This window comes from Botryllus schlosseri, chromosome 15, assembly GCF_051294905.1.
Source record: "Botryllus schlosseri isolate E-star chromosome 15, Bs_hap1, whole genome shotgun sequence".
Lineage (NCBI taxonomy): Eukaryota > Metazoa > Chordata > Ascidiacea > Stolidobranchia > Styelidae > Botryllus > Botryllus schlosseri.
In genome coordinates, this window is record NC_137250.1 from 13731718 (window position 1) to 13751621 (window position 19904).

General features: G+C 40.7%; 1 protein-coding gene across 1 annotated transcript; it reads right to left on the reverse strand.

Moving 5' to 3' along the window:
- Positions 1-1348: 1348 nt before the first annotated feature.
- LOC145457868 (uncharacterized) lies at positions 1349-11199 on the reverse strand. Its single transcript, XM_080336157.1, has 3 exons — positions 9672-11199; positions 5608-6102; positions 1349-3518 (listed from the first exon to the last, which is right to left on the reverse strand). Exons 1-3 carry the CDS (start codon positions 10300-10302, stop codon positions 3289-3291), a joined length of 1356 nt encoding a protein of 451 aa, XP_080192283.1. The 5' UTR covers positions 10303-11199; the 3' UTR covers positions 1349-3288.
- Positions 11200-19904: the final 8705 nt, after the last annotated feature.

Sequence of the window (19904 nt, forward strand, 5' to 3'; positions counted from 1 at the left end):
TTGGGTGCTGTAACTAGGTCCGAAACAACATTTTCAGCCCCCTTCCGCCCAAATTTTTTTGAACACCCTCATCCGACACATTATTGATGATGCATCAATAACCGCGAGATGGCGACACGGAACTAATTTATTTATCGACATTTCGACATTCATATAATCTCGCCGGCCAAGAATTCCTTAGGGTGTATTAGGCTACATCTTGATCTTGCATAATATTTGGGTAACAAAATACCTGCTTCGATTTTTTTCAGAGTACTCAAATCGTTTCTGCCTACTTGTAGCCTCCAGAGATGTACTTAAATATTCAAGTATAATGAGCCTGCTTATAGCTGCTCACAGTTGACTACTTCCGCTAATACTTGACAAATTTTTGATACTCGCTCAAGTAGGTAGGTTGTAGACTACTTGCGCTCTTACATGACACTTATTTTATGAAAACCTACTTGTTACACTTAGCATTTTTTTGTAAAGTGGAAAGTAGTTCGACTGTATGTACGGTACTTGAGTAGATATCACTAATCCTAGACATACATATGCCTACTTACACCACTAGTTGGTAATTTTGTAATTTTCACATTTTTGGGTTTTGTTAAGTAGAAAGTGTACATTTGTACAACCAAAATTTGATTGCTACTTACTCAAATGTAGGGCTGGGCACAATGATTCGAGTGCTCGAATCTGAATCGAGTATTAATTTCAATGATTTGAGTCTAGTAGAAAAAGACGATTTGTTCGAGTACTGAAATTAGACGCTCCTTGCCGTCGCCACTGAAAGTTAAATTACTAATGAGAATTACAGTTTTGTTACTATTTTCAACTGAGGAAGCCTTGAAACATACGAGACCGCTACGAACGTTACTACGTCATGATCATCCCGCAACATTATCAAGAGCAATATGAAATCGGTATGGTCGAAAAAATACTAAAGCATCTTTAATGTGACGGATAACAGGCATTATAAAAGGTACATATTTGTACTTTGACATATTGAATTATGCTATGACGTGATAATGAGCGATACTCGAATACTAGACTCGACTCAAAGCATAATACGTGGTTTAGAATCGAATCACTCAGGTACTCGACTTTGCTCTACTCAAATGTTTATGATTTCTCCATCTTCACAAATCACGGGTTACGTCAAATCCTGAAAAGTGGGTTGCAATACTCAGATGTAAGCTTGTGAGGCTGAATATAGGATTGAAATGACCTTGTGAGCCTAAAAATCTGGTCGAAATTCGTAGATTTAAGTACACGAGCCCGAAAGGAATCTATGGTCAAATGCTATAATAATTCCCGTCGCTTAGCCAATAATTTCGACGATGACTCGGCTAGACCGGACAGATGTATTCTTAAGAGTGAAATATCGGTTTCTGTACTTGCTCCAGATATTATCTCAAAAACAAGTTATGCAGTAGCCAACACCCCAGTCGGACAATATCAATCCAGTACGCCTGATACATTAGACATCGGTGCATTCTCCATATCAATTTCGTTGGTTGGTTTTGAGGTATTCGTGGTGTTTGTCGACTACTATGGTCATTTACACCAGGCCGATATTCTTCATTTTTATTCCGTAACTGCCGACTTATAGCACGGCCCACTTCTCGGCTTTTTGTAAGACACCGCATACGCGGATGGTATGGCGAGGAGAAGCCTAGATAAACCTCCAACACTTAGGTAGGAATTCTGGATCCAGTACGCCTGATAAATCAGACAACGGTGCATTCTCCATATCAATTTCGTTGATGCAAATAATTGATTGGTTGACTATAAGTACAATTCGCTGACTTCCCACATGTAGTGTATCTGTCGTTCTTGTTATTGTGTGATTGCGGGCAAAGCTCACAGCAGAGAGTCACTAAAGATTCACAAACGGAAATATGAATATTCCGAGCAAACTTTGGAACAAATAATTTTTGAAATTGGCAAGGTGAATGCTCGTTTGGTGCCGAATTTCAACTAAAGACGTTATTCTGACGTGAAAAATTGTAATATACGAAAAAGGTTCACAGTGCCGAACCTATCAAGGTTCATTTGTGAACGCGAAGATGAACCTCACCACCATCCCTGTAGCTAGTACCAACGCTGACTACTTTGACCACATGCCCGCCTCTCAATGTGCTGATAGCAGCGATCCGTTACACCTTACTCCGTCAAGTTATCGGGCTGCTGCCGCTAATACGTTGTTTATAACGTGGATGCAGTGTGATAAATCAATTTAACTGAAAATATTAGCCAACACAATATTACCTTTATTGTAGCCCTATCGCCGACGGAAAATATGTGCCCATCATTATTTCTGTGAATGAATGCGATGTTCAACAGTGAAAACTGAACAAAGATATGTCACCGTCAGATTCAGGGAGTCAACAACTCGTTTGATCCATCTCATTTTCAGGTTGCACTACAGAAGAGCGTAAATGAGGCCGATGTAGATTTAAGCGAAGCCATATATCGCAGGATTATCTCTGAATGTCCCGTTACTGACGTGCTTCGCCCGTATGCCGACAATCCGGCATGAGTGTCAGGTGCTGCGGTAGGCTACATCGTGTAAGATTAATCTGCCATTCAGTTTCACATCTCACAGTAATGAAATCATTGTATTGAGACGAAGGAACGAATCAATTTATAAACGTATAGCAAGAACCGTCGAAAGCATCGAAATTACCAAGATCGATTAACGTATATTGTATATTGAATATTCCACACAACTGACTGAACATGAAAGGTCTAGACCAGGGGTGTCAAACTCAACATGCGTCGCGGGCCGGATACGAATCATCAGATTGCTCGCGGGCCGGACCCAGTCAAAGTGATTCCAAAATGTTTCCTCAAAATCCGTGCCCTTGTTTTCTACTGGGATACGTTAGTGACAAGCCTACATAATACTATATTTCATTATATTACGGATAATGGGGCTTCTATTCTATCATCACCTTTGTTCGCAAACAATGGAATTGGCAAAAATCCGACGATTAGCATACAGTACAGTACGAGAAATGGGTCGGGTGCGGTCCGCGGGCCGTATGTTTTGACACCCCTGGATTAAAACGTTTCGCCTAAAATCATCAACGAATGAATGCACTACAAGCAAATACGGACCACTCAGGACTACAGAAGTCCGTCCTCGCTACAATAATTGTTTCTGTACAATGTACCACTGTACACTGCAAAGCGTTAATCGGATGTTACTATAAGTGACTGATGATTTTCACAAAATCACGATACCAGTGACTCAAATGTATATAGAGTCGATATAAAATACTGAACAGCGTAACGGCGTGTTTATAATGAAGACAAATAAAACAATAAAATCGACATGCTTAGGATCAATGATTGCACTGAACATTGAACGCTTCTTGCACTATTACTTGATCGTTTCCGAGATGTTTGAAGATGAGGCATATGCGGGTCGATTGAGATATCAACGACAACGTTGGAACGTTCGGCTTTCAGCGTTTCTAATGATCGTTTTCCATTTTTTACCCCAAGAACAAACGTAGGAATATTTGAACCTGTCGGAATTATAAATATGATGAATCAAAAATCCTTGCCAAAACATATGCAAATTTAGTGCGTTGTCAGGAACTACAACGCAAAGTAGGAGTTTGTAGCAAATAATCGATGATAAGTTTCATATGGTTGAGCGCAGATGTATAATATGCCATTTTCATTCTCGTTTCTATTATCCTACTACATACCCCGCTAATCGAACAACTATTTGGAATATAAACCACACACGTCTTACGCTACATACGCCCGTCGTGTGGCATTGAGAAACTTATTGGCTTAGTATTTTTTATGATTGTTTTATTTCAGTAGAATCAAAGTGGGCTTACTCATATGTTTTTATTGTGCTTGTAGACCTCTGGATTGAATCATCTGCTTTTGGTTTTGGTTCATAGGGGAAGTCTAGAAAATGCAAACAATTTTACTCTATCTCTATAGTAATAGGTTACCATTAGTAGGGATTCGATATAACTCACTTGTCATGTACGAAACCAGGTATTTTCATCAGTGTTACTGTAAATTTTGTTCCCGCCATCATTGGTCCCATCTCTACATTAGGCTCATCACGTATCATTACCATGAGTATAACAGACAAATTATGCGGTCATGTATTCAATTCTCATGACTGACGTCAATTTGTTCGTAAGATATATGTTTTCGAATAGTATCAATTCGTGCATTATGCACACGCCAGCGCCAAGCAGATATAATTTTTCCCGGTCGAATAGGCACCAAGCAATAATAGTCTTACGACAAAACAGTGCTATAGCGGCGAAAAACTTGATTTCCTTCATTTGCTACTGCGGTCAATTGAACCACAGGGAATTGCCTTCTCGTTGCGATCCTTATCAACCATTACGTTGCGATTTTAACGAATATATCCGTATACAATAAAATGAAATATACAACCAAAATCGTTAATGCTTTTTTGTGAGACCAGAGAAGCGAAAGCTGTGGAGGAACCTAATCACACAAATCGTAAAGCAGATCACCCTTGCAGTATTCTATAACACACACACACCGCTCAACTGTTACGGCACACTTCGCCGAATTGGTCTTCATTTGAATCTCTGATATGCTTGTTATTGTTATTGTTATTGTACCTTCAACTCTTGATAGGGGGCACACGAGAAGTCTTCAGCGTTATTTTTAAAATTACATTCGCTAAGCAAGTCTAAACGACAAGGCCTTAAAATTACTGCAACGTTATACTGTTCATTACCCCACTTTGGACACATACAGAAAAGGTCATTGATACTCACAGATATTATGATTACATTAGCAAGTAGGCCTAGTAGATGTATATAATAAATTCCGGACTCGTTTTCTATCGCAAACCGCCTAACAAATCCTGTTTGATGATACAACTGGTCGCTCGTGCGGTGCCTACTAATGATGCTAGCATAGACTGCATGAATTGAATTGAATTGAATAGAATTGTATAGAATTCAGAAGTCGATTTATCGTTGTATCTTCTCGATCGATCTCGACATTTACAGTAATTACTAATTAGTTATAATGTCTCCCAGTGACAATTCGATGCAACCAACCAATGACTGAATCAGTGCATAACAGTGATGAACATCGGACGTACTCGGATTGGGCTCGGACTGTATTTATCACAACTTTGAGATAATCGGATCGGATTCGGATTCTATTGAAGATTTTGTTTCGGATATTTTCGGATAGTTGTAACTTCTGCTTTGGATATATTTGATAGTTCTGACGGGACGTCACTTGACGAGACGTGATTTCAAGTCAATAAAAACCAAACACGGATAGTGAAGGTTCTGATAGGACTGGTAACACTCCTAGGTTGTTTTGTCAAAGGTCCAAGGAAATATATATGAGTCAACCCCAACCTTATCCTTTATAAAGAATACTCGCAGCTCAGCTGTACGATAAAGTTTCGCGGAAAAGTTATTCGATTCGGATTTTTGGGATTCTGGGCGGCAGTATTAGGATGCGCATGGATTTTTGTTGGGACTAGTTGAATTTGGACGCATAGTTCCTCTGATACTCGAGCTGTCAGACGGATTCGGCTTCTCAGAAATCAATATCCGTCCATCATTGGTGCATAAAGATTACACTCACCGTAAACTGGCACCCCCTTTTCTTCCTCGATGTAATTCCGATTGTAAACAATGACAGCGCTCGCGTGATATTTCTCGGCAAGCTTAACTTTCGCCAGAACGGAGCATTCGCCTCGGGCCATCAAAGCCACCCATTTACCGTCCGGAGTATTCAACTCATCTTCGTTAGATATTAGCCCGGAACACCCGAAATGAGTATCACTAGACTCGACGTCGTTGACGTGAACTAATTTCCCGGAAACTGATGTCGAAGGAGAATGGATCCCGAGCACGGAAGTAATATTATTGATCGACCTTGTTGGGGACCCGTCTTGTTTTGATTGGAAATGAATAGTGGCGGTCGTATTTATCCATGCTTTTACGATATCTTTGTCGATCGTGTCAATAGTTGTTGTTCCCGCAGAGATTTTCGCCCACACGGGTGATGACGTTCTCATAAGAGCTGTCAACATTTGTCCGCTAGAAGCATCGATCATCAACGAAGGTATTCTTGTCCCTGGAAGATATACGACGGTGTTTTGTACTACTGCGAGTGCGATTATATCACCCCGTTAACGGGGGTTTTCGACGACGCATCGCTTTTGCTACTGGATATCAGACTCGGCTGAGGAGTCGGGGTCGGAGTTTCGTTAAACTTTACATTATTGGAGCCAGTGTCACTGCAGTTTGTGACACTCTTGGAGTCGGAGTCAGGGAAACACATACTAGCTGTAGTTGGAGTCGGAGTTTGTTAAAATGCTCGGACTCCGACTCCAACTAATACCTCAACATCGAACCAAATGTTCTCAAACGCTAGTGGCGTTGCAGTTATAAAAGTTATTCGGCTTTTTATGTTCACAAATTTAGTTTCTTTCTGCGAGCACAATTTGTTTTAAATTAAATAAATAGGTTCATTTGGTATAATAATAATACAGCAATAAACGATTAATTTACAGAAATATTGGAGTAGGAATTGGAATTATATGAAGAAAGTATTTGGAGTCGGAGTGTTTAGAGTTGCCGGAGTCGGAGTCAGGGTCGGCATATTGATAATATCCGGAGTCATAGTCACAGCCCTGATTTCATTTTGTTTTTACTTCAGATTTTTTGGTAGCACGTGTGGTCGAACGTAATCCAGTATCAGTTCCATTTGAATTGAAATGCATCGCCCGTATTCTCGTTCAAGATTATTCTATTCTCCATTTCACTCGCAAAATTGATACTGGATCATATGACATTCTCGGCCTCGATGCATCTGTTATCGGTCAATGATAATAAAAAAGCAATAGATAGATATCATATTCGGTACGAAATGGTAGCATCGGTTCTCCACTGTAATAAACAGACAGGCCGTAGTGAGCTGCAGAAATGATGACCTCGGATTATGGAGGATTATAAATTGTAATTTACCATATTTCAGCTACTAAAACTCGCTCACTCGCTGAGTGTTGGCCCGACATATAGCCTACTTTGTCAACTTAATACATTGCACTAAATATGCTTTCGATACTTTCTTCCTGTCGTTGGAGCCATAAAACTTAGATTGGTCGTAATGAGTGGTATTCGAATATTCTACTCGAGGCTCAATATTCGACTCAGAATCGGATCAGTTGGGTACTCCATTTTGCCAAGCCCTAACGACAACCATAGATTCACCCAATAGATAAAATGTATTTTTGTATAGTGTAGGCTACTGGGTCACAGAGCCTAACAACTAACCTATCTAATTGTTCGGACGCCGACCTCGAAACCGGATCGAAGTCTGAGTCAGTTTTTAAAAATCTGCACTGGCAGGTAGAACTAGGCTATTTTATAATCGCAAACTTACAATTCAATTCGGAGAGACGTTGAAACGCTGGTAACCCTAGCTAGACGCACCCTATCTCAGTATAAAGATCAAGCTAGCTCATGCATATACAAATCAGTGGATATGAATGATGAGCGGGTACTGCTTTCTGAGAATCCATCCATCCGACAGCTCGAGTCTCTGAGGAACTATCTGCCCGAATCCGAAAATCTCAACCAAAAATCCATGCTAATCCGAATAATGCCGTTCAGAATCCGAATCGAATAACTTTTCCGAAGAATCCTGCTAACCGGCGAGTAGTTTTTTAGGTTAGGGTTAGCCAATATATTTGCTTGAACGTTTGACAGAACAACTTTACAGTGCTACCAGTCTTATCAGAACGTATTTACTGTTGGTGTTTGGTTGGCCAGCTAACGATTTTTTCTTTTGGCATGAAGTCACGTCTGGTCTCAACTATTCAGAGGTGGTCAAAGTAGTCAAGAGAGCTACTCAAGTAGAAGTAGAAGTAGCGACAAAAAAATCTACTCAAGTACGAGTAGAAATACTTCTTTCATAAGCAACCTTAAACTACTTGAAGTAGAAGTAGAATTCACTGACTTTAAGTCTGCTCAAGTAAGTAAGTAGTTGTGAAAACGATCATAATTCGTTCAAATAGACTGTCAAAAGGTGCATATTGAGCTATGCGAAAAGTTCCGAGCTTGATTCAAATTGATGCGTGCCAGGAGGTATCCAATTTTTGACAGCCTAAGCATTCGTCCGAATCATGGGATGAGAGTGATAGTATTGAAATGGGAATGCGATACTAATCCTCTGTTCACTTCATCAGCACGTTTTGGAAAATATCATGGTATGGCGCACTCCCCCATATTATAAGGCCCGAGTTTGGTCGAAGAGCAATACGGAGAAGTTGTATAGGATACGGTGTAAACATTTTGCGCGATTAGTAAACGTTAATAAAAATATGGTGGATCGTAAAAATGATATATTGTGTAGCTTTATTTACAGAAATGGAAGGCATTACTTAACTTGCTTTTATGCTTCAACATGCATTTTATCCAGACAAGAGAACTGATATTAATTAGAACTCAAATTATATGACACTGCGGGGAATTGAAAGTGAAATATAATTACTACTTCTAAAAGCGGAACATGTATTTCATGTCTTTAGTCCAGAAAGTTTCGAAGGTTGGTATGCTAAAACAGCTCTGAAACAAACAAAAAAAGTCCGAGTTCACTTTTCCAGATTAGGACACGCCATGGACGATATGATAAGTAAATTCTAGATTGCGAAACATCAGTTTCAAACGTTATGACGAGCCATATATACTGTGATGAAATATTTTATATGGGCGACGGGCGACAAAGCGGTGTGAACGGAACCACACCAACCCGTTACCGAAATGATATTCACCAATACTTTCGTGAAATCATAGTGGTGACCCCGTAACCACTGCGCGCGAAGCGCGACGAAAATTCTGGGCTTTAATCAACTTTTATGGAAATCAAATGTTGATACTCCGTAAAAACAGCCCCTAAATTCGTCAGGCTATCTTCCTGATTCGCCGATTAAACTACTTCTACTTGACAAACTGAAAATAGCGAAAAGTAAGTAAGTAGATCACAACATATTACGAAGTAAAAGTAGCGAAAATCAGATCTACTTGAGTAAGCACTAGAAGTAGAGGAAAACTACTTGAGTACTTCGAAAAAGTAGAAGCACTTCGTTACTGACCACCTCTGGAACTATCCAATAATATCCGAAGCAGAAATTACAACTATCCGAAAATATCCGAATAGAATCCAAATCCGTTCCGACTGTCTCAAAATTGCTCAAAATCCGGTCCGAATCCCATGCTAGTCCGTCCGATACTCATCACTGTTATGAACCTTCACAAACCTCTGGAACACTCAAGCGAATCAGCAAGCGTTTGCGGAACAAAGTTCGCCACGATACACATCTAACTACTCATCGAGTACATTACTATTCATAGATTAGGTACTTTCGATCCCCAACATCCCCTGCGTACGTCACGGCACACGACGTATACCACCACAGCCAACACTGCTGTCACAATTCGACTACCGATACTGCATAATTGCCTGCAACCCATGGTGGCCATGAATGTTTTTTTTTAATCATTACAAATCATACCTATACGTTGAATGTGTGTCTTGATCCACGGAAAACACCTGACACTGGCTTACGGAGCCCCAAGTGTTCCATGGAACACCGGTTAAGAACCATTGATATATGTCATATTACAAAATGACAAACTCACCTTGAGTTTGCATAAATGCAACATCCTTCTGACCGGCCTCGTTGTATATTATGACGGCACTGGCATTGTATCTTTGCGCAAGCTTTATCTTGAAAACAAAGCTGCATTTCCCTCTCGATATCACCGCTATCCACTGTTCTGCATTGTCTTGTATATCACGTGCGTTGCTAATCTCTTTGGTGCATCCGAAGTGGGAGTCCGCCCGATCCGTGTCTAGTACGTGGAGAAGCCGTCCGTGAACAGTTTTGTATGGAGAATGATGGCCAAATATTCCGCTCACGCGAATGTTACAGTTCTGGCCGCTGCAATCCACAACGTCAACAAATGCTTCTCTGAAATGGTCGATATTCTGTCTTGTCTTGGTCTTTGGCACCGACGCCTCCTCCTTGCTGTCGAGTTTCATCATAGCCCAGTACTGTGTGTCTTTGTCTTGTGAAGATACACCAGGGAGAAAGGAAGATGCTTCCGATTTTCGAAGGATCTGATTGTTGTTTTTCGCTTGGATGTTATTTAAAACGTCTGGAACGGCGATGTCGCTATGTTTAGCAGGGTTCTTCAACCTGTTCTTTACAGAGGTATCACACGCAGCCAGCAGACATGTCGTGCTGAGCAATCCAACCAGGTATTTCATAGTATATTCCGGTATAGTCCGATTACAATAGCACCTACCAATAATGTCATATGAGAAGATTTAATATTAAATTAATACAACTTGCTCAGTTGCAGTTCATAAAATAAAATATGCACACAATTGAAATAATAACCTAGCAATTATAGTGTCCCTACTGCTTGCGAATAGGGTTCTGGTTTAAATCAGGTTTTTTCGTTGATTTTTGATTTTAATTTTATCATTTTGATTCTAGTGATTTTTTTTCTTCAAATTTTCGGACGAGATGCGTGAATGTAGGTTATTATCGGACAATCATGTGCATTTTATATAAACCGGATATAGCATCTCGTCACCGGCACCGGTATATAGTTCAGCTGTTTGACAGACAGAGGGAAAAGAGCAAAAAGAGATAGTCAATCAATGTGTTAGCGTTTTGCTGTGGATACTAGTTGGTTGTCTGCGACATGCTGCTGCTATTTCCGAGGCACTGGCGGGATACCGCAAACGAAGCGCAATCCGGAGTCTCTATCGAATTCGAAAGATTCCCTCATCTCTGATCCAGATTAGTGGCAGTAACCACTCCATCGATCAAGATGAAGATGCAGCTATTATGGATGGTCCCGATTTGACTCAACATTTTTCCTCGCTACTAGAACAGATCAGTAATGATTCTGGCGATCCATCATTATCACATAGGTTAAACTTTTTCAGCTATCATTACCATATAGGTTGAACGTTTTCAGCTATCTGGATGATGATTCAGAGCCCCACAGTATTAAAGTTTAAGCGTTATTATCCATTACCGTGATTGACATTGTCGTCATTCATCCCATTTTCTTTTGTTCGTACTGTTGAGTAGCTCTGAATTATTTAATTGATTAAAATCGATTTCAATCAAGGGCAGAATGATTTTAACCAGCACCCTACCCTACTTGCGAACATGAAAGGAACGTTATACCAACATAAGATAAATAATACATTATAGTGTCTACTGGTAGCCCTCGGTCGCAGTAGAAAATATTCAAATGAGAGATTTGGAAGTTGAAGCGGAGAAGGGTTGCATATCAACAGCAGTTGAACATGGGTCTGCCGTTTTCGATCGTGGCGTTGATCGTCTTCGCCCACGCGGCAATCTAGTTAATATTCCCGAGTCTTGACTCGGAGATCGGCACTTCACCGCGCAGTGCGGCAACGCAACTGAACCCGCTAACGCTGGTGCCAGGTTCAGTGAGTGAGAGTTTTCTGCTTTTTTGGTAAGGGCGCAAACCCTGTCGAATTCTCTGAGTGTCTAATTCAGGGGTGAGTAAACTTTTCAGATCGCGGGCCCCATTCAACATCTGAGCTCATTCGCGGGACGCACTAATAGTAAAATAGTAATTATAAGCAGAAACGAAATATTTTATTAGATTTTATGAAGTAATCGAAGACATGGAGATAATACATCGACATTAAAACAATACAAATGTTCATTTGATATAACTCATGTGCCAGAAACATCACCAAGATTCAAAAAGCTGGCCATCCTCAATCACTTCGTCAAAATTAGGGATGAAAATAATGGCAATCCCAGGATAGGATGGAAATTTGAATATTTGAGCAACGATCGTTATATACAGATATGTAGAATCTGCGTTTGGTCAAGCTTCAGAATACACAATGTTGTTAGCTTCATAACCAGCATGGACAACTTCAACATAATTTACTGCTGTGTCAAACATTTTGCACTGAAAGCTCTAACTAATCTAAAAGATCAATTTTGATCCGAACCAATCCCTTTCCATTTTGATCATCCTATTTAGCATTTCCAGCTGCGTAGGCCCCGAGGTCGGTCGATTGTGCTAACGGTAAAATCAGAAAATGCAACATTAACTGACCCAGGGTAGTTCGTCCCCTCTTTACGCAGTACATCAATATCAGATTGGAGATAGCCTTCAGTTGCATATGCTATTGTAGAAACCGAGATGAATGTGGTCGATGTAGGCTACCTGCCCCCAACATGATACAATTCCAAATCAGTGATAATTATGCAAATTTTCATGACTGGTTTCTTGATTTCTTGGTCGCTATCACTCGAGTATTCGGGCACTCATTGGCATTTTTGGCAATTTGACCCATACAGTAAACTTCGAAATGATATTCAGCCTAAATCTCTAGCAATTGACTTTCGACTCAAAAGTAGATAGTCTCCTTTTTGCGCAGCACGGCAATATCGGAATTGATAACCTTCAGTTGCATGTTAATTCTGTTGCATATGTAAATGCGTCTTCCTGCAACATAATATTATTCCATATCACACACACCCTATGGAGATTTCGGATGCTGGTTTCTTAACGACATCACTTGAGAATACCGGTATTCATCAACTTTGACGTATCCGAGAATCTCCATATTATTGCAACGCTTTATCGTTGTTGGAACGCGTATACTGTAGATATTCCACTCATGTAACCTAGAACCACTCAAAGTACTAAAATATAGAGATTCCTGAGACCTGCGGCTCAAAAACCAACCTATCTACTACCGACCGCGAGCGCAAATCATAGGAACATACGATTCCTGACGTCGACTACAAAGCACTGAACAGCCTCCAGAGGTCCAGGGACAGCAGAACAACAGATCACGATCAATTTGACGATGTAATTGACTCTGGAGCTTCTGTTTGAGCTCCTGTTCGTGTTCAAAACATGTTGGTGCATACGGCTCCTATAGATTGTAACTTGATCTATATCATGATAAACTATATCAAGAATAAGTATAATTAAATCGCTATAGTAATTGAATATTTTAATGCGCATTTTTATCAATATTTCTATTAAGTTTCCCGATATTACGCCTCCACGAGCCACAGAGAATGTTGTCGGGCCGTAGTAACTTAGGATGTAGTCAGTAACGGAGTATACTTATTATTTTTCATAGTAGTCCAGCAGGAATGTAGTAACTCGACTAAAGTCAGATTTGAGTCACAATTTTTCGTTGACTCGAGAGTCCTATTTCTAAAAATGGAAAATGACACGACTCGAATCACTTTGTATATTGACTCGACTTGGACTCGAGTCATTGCGCAGGACTCGACCTATGGTCATATCAGATGCGAGATTTTACATGTCTTAATTCAAGTCTCGTGTAGGCTATCAGGCCCGATACTTGAAATAAAGACCCATAAAATGGCTTTTATCTGTTTAGCTTTTTGTATTTATAACTGGCGTTTAATCATGCTAAACACTAACAAAAAGCCTCGAAATTAACCAATGCTAATCTCAGGCTCCGTTCCAGCATAGAAAAAGTGGTATTTGGTGTAGGCCACAGAATGTCCTATGTCGAGAGGGGTCCGACTGTCTTAGGACCGATGCATATTTATTGCTAGTGTGAAGTAACACGCAATTCAGGTTTCGTGTTGAGGTCTTAGTAAGCAGTCTCCATTCATCTGGTTGTCTATAATAGACAATGCAAAAGAAGCCCTTTATATCATGGGAATAAACCAAAAGAAAATCAGTTCAGAAACAGCGTTCCTCGATTCCGATAAAATGCGACAATATATAGAAACTGGAGAGGGAGAATTAGCATGAAATAAGTATTCAGGTGGAGATTAATGATGGTAAATTCTTTCAAGTTATCATGATAAACACTTTTTTCTTCGGAAAAGCAGACATCCTGTTTCTTTCAATGTTTCAAAACAAGCTTAAAGGGCCACATATTCGGGTAAACCAGAGTGAACAACTCTCTTCTACACAATATACCAACAATACAATGTTTATTGTTTGCAAACTTTTACGTTTTACGAAAGAGCAGTGTGCTGTCACAAAATACATTATCCGATTAAGTCTGCAGGACGGATGTATAACGATGGATAACGTATGGAACTATAAATTAGGTACGGAACTACTAATTACAATCTTTAAACGAAGAGTGGTATATAAAGATGATAACTGTTACCGACTGAAAATAGTTGCATCCGCATATAAATTTATGGGTCGAAGAGGTCCTGATCGAAAGAAGATAGAGAACCAATAGATTCAAGTTCACCGACAACTCAGCTATTCTGTTCTACAGCAACCCAGGTTTCATCATTCTAGATCAGTGGTTCTCAACCTGCGGGGCGCGAAGAAGCGGTCAACTGAAAAAATTTTTCGCGATCTGCACGATTTACCTCCAATTCACATGTGTTTTTTCACATTTCATATTTTCGAATTCTCTCATCAACAGTCATAACCTTCCATGGCACCGGGGTTGCTAGCATCCCGGTTGGATTTTGTGATACGAAGATAAGGCGGCGCGAAATTTTTCACTATCATAAAGGCGGGCGTGTCTAAAAAAAGGTTGAGAACCACTGTTCCAGATGATCTCAACAACAATATTTGATCTGTGGCTGTTGTACGCTGACCGAAAGATCACTAACGAAAGCCGAGACTTGATTAATTTATGAAAATGAGAAAAATACATACCGAAAAAATCTGACGACATAATCGGATTCAGCAACCTGAAATTAGCCTGAATCAATCATTAACATTTTTATGTCAAATTTTTTTTTCTGAAATTTGTCGACCAGTGTAATTTTAGGGGTCGAAAAGAGCTTCTGATTGAACGAAGACAGAGAATCACTGGATTCAAGTTCACTGACAACTCAGTTATTCTGTTCTACAACAACCAAGGTTACGTCATTCTAGATGATCTCAACAACAATATTTGACCTGTGGCTGTTGTACGCAGACCGTAATATCACTAACGAAAGCCGAGACTTGATTAATTTATGAAAATGAGAAAAATACATATACCGAGAAAATCTGAGGGGATAGAGAAATTCTGACGACAGAATCGGATTCAGCAACCTTAAGTTAGCCTATATTAACCATTAATTCGCCTACAGGGGTCACACTCACAATTGTATTTCTTAATTTCCGCATTCGCATTTATTCGATTAGTTTGAGCAGGAATCTTCTATGTTCGAATAAACGTCATTGCTGGACAGTGGACAGACTCTATCCGGCGCAACCATATCGCGGATCGAATTTCAAACCATCGGGATTTGTATTTCTAATGATAAGGCCGCGACATGCGCCCATATTGCACTTGTTGCAATAACACCTGGATAATTAAAATCGCATCATTTCACGATCAAATTCGACTGGCTGATCGGGACCTACGTGGGCCGTCGGCCCCGGGCTGATATCAACCAACGCGTTGTCGCGAGCGGCCTTCAAGAAAATGAGAAGACCCGTCAACATGACACAGCTTATTGGCACTACACGATGATGTTTACAAATCGATCTGGAACAAGAGATCGGTGGCCGCAGTGTTTCTAGATCTCGAGAAGGCTTATGACCGCGTGTAGCGAGAATCACTTATCATTAAATCACGTAAAACCGGGTTGTCTGGAAAAATCTTCGATTGGATATGCTATTTCCTCTCAGACTCCACCTTCCAAGTGTGCATTGGGTCGAACCTATCAGATGCATTTGTCCTCGATAACGGAACTCCACAAGGCAGTGTACTAAGCCCGCTGATTTTTTCAATACTGATAAATGACCTTCCCGAGAATATTGCGTCGAACATTAATCTACATGCGGATGACGCTTGCGTATGGGAGTCTGGACTACAGATTCCTAATGTTCTGAGCACGCTACAATCCTCGTTAACTGAAATATCAGTATGGTGCCGAAAACGGGGCCTGATCGTGAATATTAACAAATCGGCAGTTATCATCTTTACAAAACGGCGTAAGGTGCCGCAAGTGTGTCTAACAATCGATAATGCAAGTCTCTCAGTACATAAGGAACAGAAATATTTAGGTATTATGTTTGACTATCGACTCAGTTACAAAAACACATTCGCGTTTGGTAAAAGAACGTTGCTCAAAAAGACTAAACGTCTTGCGAGTATTGTGTGGGGCGACGTGGGGTGCCTCAACGACATGTCTGTTTCAATATATAGAGCTTTCATAGGCCCAGTTATAGAGTATGGTTTCGAAGCATATTTGATGCCCACAAAGTCCGTGGCGCAGGCAATCCAGAAGGTACAAAATACAACAGCCCTTAGGCAAGGGCGTAGCCAGAAAAAATATTTGGGGGGGGGGCGAAAAATTCGATGAAGTAAATGACCCCCCCCCTTAAAGATAAGGAAAAAATAGGTAAAATCGATGGACTTGGGCGCTTATTGGATGATTAACACAACATCTGGGGCGGTCGTTATATATATTCCACTCACAGACGGATGTGATCAAATGATGATTGTGGAAAACCAGGACGACAACACTTTCGCGCGAAGCGCGAAAATTTTTCATGGTTAATGAATGAAATTGGTTCATTATATTGGTATTTGCATATTGCAAATACGTTTTCATTATCAGATTTACCGGCAGGGCTGATAGAAGTGGTGTCATCAAACATTCAGCGGGCGATTAATTATACATCTTGAGGAATATGTTCATACCACACGGCAAGACTATTTAGAGTTTCTAGAGCAGGGTGGCCAAAGGGCCACATGAGACTTACGAACCATTGCGTGGGCCACTTGAATGGTGATGAGCTTTTTTAGTCTTCCGATAGGAGCGTACCGGATAATAGGTAACGTTGAAAACAATACTTATATTATACGCATCAAAATCAATAACAATTATGACATGAAGACTTGGTGTCGATCCCCGACCTAGCCGCGTGAAATATTGTACATTATATAGTCATATACCACGATCTGCGAAAATGTGGCTGGCCCCTGGCTACGCCAATGCGTCGGAGCTCGGAACTGATATTTTAGTCGGCAAAATCCCAAATTTCGCGGTCAGGCTAATCAAATTTTGGTTATTCGGTTTTGGTGATTTATTTGTTGATAATATTAGTAATTTCGAGAATGAACCCGCGGGCCTCTCAAAACCTTCTCGCGGGCCATGGGTTGGCCGCCCCTGTTCTATAGAGGGAGGACGCCGGACGAGACAGTTGTCATTTATTGCTGTTACTTGATGACTTGCGTAGAATGCTGTCACCACTCAAGAGATCGAGCACACGCAAGGTCGTAGCCAGAAAAACAATTTATTTGTATTTTGTTCAGGGGGAGGTTATGACTTTAGGGGATATCTCGCGTGGGAACATCTCGCAGAACCGTACATCCTGCCATAGGCAATTTCATCACTACCCTTTATACATACGATTCTTAGACGCACACACACACATACTCTATGGAAGCTTCCAGTTGCCAACTATAGCTTGTATTAGGCGGTCGTTGCACGGACGAGCCCAAATCGCTGACATAAAGTGATGAACAATCAGTGTGAATTTCGGCCCTAGTCGCGCGGAGCATAAATGTTTTTTGAAAAATGAAAGAATTTGATCAATAATATTGGTACGTCTATATGAGCAAGTGGTGTCCATTCTTATTACTCCGTTGAAGCACGGTTTGGGCGTAACCTCTGGTAGAGATTGACGCTACTTTAAAGATTGAAATCGCTGATACATACCAGACCAAATTAAAAAAACTCCTTTGATCAGACTCGTTCAATTTCAAATTAGCAATTTTTAACGGGAGGTGGTGATATTTTCCTGTGCCAGTTGCGTTTATGTTGGAGGGGTCTGATTGCAGGGACAGGATCATTAGGTGCCAGCCATTTAAGCACCCGAAAATCTATATCGAAGGCTTCGGAATACATGGGTCGGTTTTATGGTCGTCAATCATTTTGGGAGCGCACTTTGCGGAGTCGCATGTAGCCTATTTTTTATATCTTCGTGTGTCCCGGAACGGAAGTTGCAGGAGCTAACAGTCCCCAACCCCCATACTGAACTGACACTCCTACAGATTCAATCAACCCAACGACCTCAGGCTACTCTAGTGCATCTACTGGTACGGTTGTATTCTCATAATTGAGAATGCAGCTAAATTCAATAATGGGTATTTGCGGAATAATTTTTTTTCGTGATACCGATAATAAAATTAAGACATGAACGGACACTAAATCACGCGAAGCGCGAAGAAAAATTTTAGGTTGCATACATTTGCCCCAAAATAGTCTAATATCTATTGATTTTACGAAAATTTTCAAAAAATTTGGGGGGGGGGGCGACCGCCCCTTTCGCCCCCCCCCTGGCTACGCCAGTGCCCTTAGGATATGTAAGCGGGAGGTATGGCTGCGACACCTGTGTACCTGTACGCGCCTCAGCACAAGTGTGGCGCAGCTTCAATACATTTTAGACATTACCAGGCATGCATGAATTTTCGCGCATCAATACTGTCGCAAAGTGAAGGCCTGGTCGAAGAAGCCTGGCAAGAAATCTTCCCAGATTCTGAGGATAGTATTACGTTTAATATGCTTACCAGAAACGGGCTCGTCGATTTCCACATCGAGAAAATAGGGGAAATAGGGAAAAATCTCGGATATACTATAGACATAGGTATTTCACTAGCGATCAAGATATCAGATCACCCGGAAATCATTAAACAAAGTAGTGAAGAATATATATACGCTAACTACAGGGATAGATTGCACGTTTAGACGAACGGTTCAAAGACTGTAAATGGTTGGGCCGCCGGTTTTTATATTAAATCACTCGAGGTTTCGCATAAATCCTTCCTATGTCAGGCTATCGATCCTGCGACAGCAGAATTAGTCGCTGTAAGCGAGAGTCTTAATTGGATAATTGATGTCGTGCGCCGAGGATCGAGGATTGTAGTTTTATCAGATAGTTTAAGCGCTCAAACCCGTAAAACCAGTGATGTACGCGCTATAGTCGATGCTATTTTAATTACCTGCAGATATCGTGATCTTGGTAGGATAAATATTATATTTATTTGGATTCCAGGTAACTGCGGGGTTGGATTCAACGGTATCGCCGATAAACTCGCCAAGGAAGCTGCTACATTTCCAACACAACGATTATCCACTGACATCTCACTTTCCCTACAAGAAACTACAATAATCATCAAAGAACTGACTCACATAAGATGGAAAAACAAATTTGAAACGAATGATTCCGAAAATCACTACAAGCGAATTTACGCCGCACATGATATCTCGCAGCCGCTGGGACTATCAAGATGGGAAACAGCGATATTGGTACGCCTTCAGACTGGGCATTGCAAGCTGTACGGACACTTACATAGGATTGGCTGTCACGACGATGGCCTTTGTGCAACATGTGACGGCATAGAGACGGTTGAGCATTTATTGCTTCATTGTTTTTCGCTGTAGCTCGCAGCGAAACTATTTGAAGGAGGTAGCACTAAGAAACCATGTGCCCATTGATAACACCATTTTACCTGTGATTGATTATGTATTCCTAACCGAGAGGCAACTTTAATGCAGTAGGAATATCGAGTGCACATTCCTACAACACTTTGATCTGGTGCACAAAGGAGTAGAATGCCGCACCGTCGCAATACTGACATGCTTTTTACATTTTATGCCAAGTTCAGTGATCTCTCCCAAAATTTACTATACCAAATTACTTTCACTTTGAAGTAGTTGTGGCTAAATGTTTGTTTTCATTTCATAGTCAGACTAGGCTATGAAGCACCAAAATACACACCGAACAGGCTGCATAATATAGTCATTACTCTCCCATACTCCGGCCGCGTTATTTTTGGCTTTTCGGGAACCAAATCCCCAAACTGCCAAAAATGTAATTTTGAAAATGTCAACA

What these genes read in the sequence shown, in the direction of transcription:
- LOC145457868 (XM_080336157.1), bottom strand. Translation starts at nt 10,302, where the DNA reads ATGAAATACCTGGTTGGATTGCTCAGCACGACATGTCTGCTGGCTGCG. An exon ending in TGCATTTATGCAAACTCAAG is followed by an intron (nt 6,103 to 9,671) that starts GTGAGTTTGTCA and finishes TATATCTTCCAG; the next exon opens with GGACAAGAATACCTTCGTTG. An exon ending in AAAGGGGGTGCCAGTTTACG is followed by an intron (nt 3,519 to 5,607) that starts GTGAGTGTAATC and finishes TAATTCCGACAG; the next exon opens with GTTCAAATATTCCTACGTTT.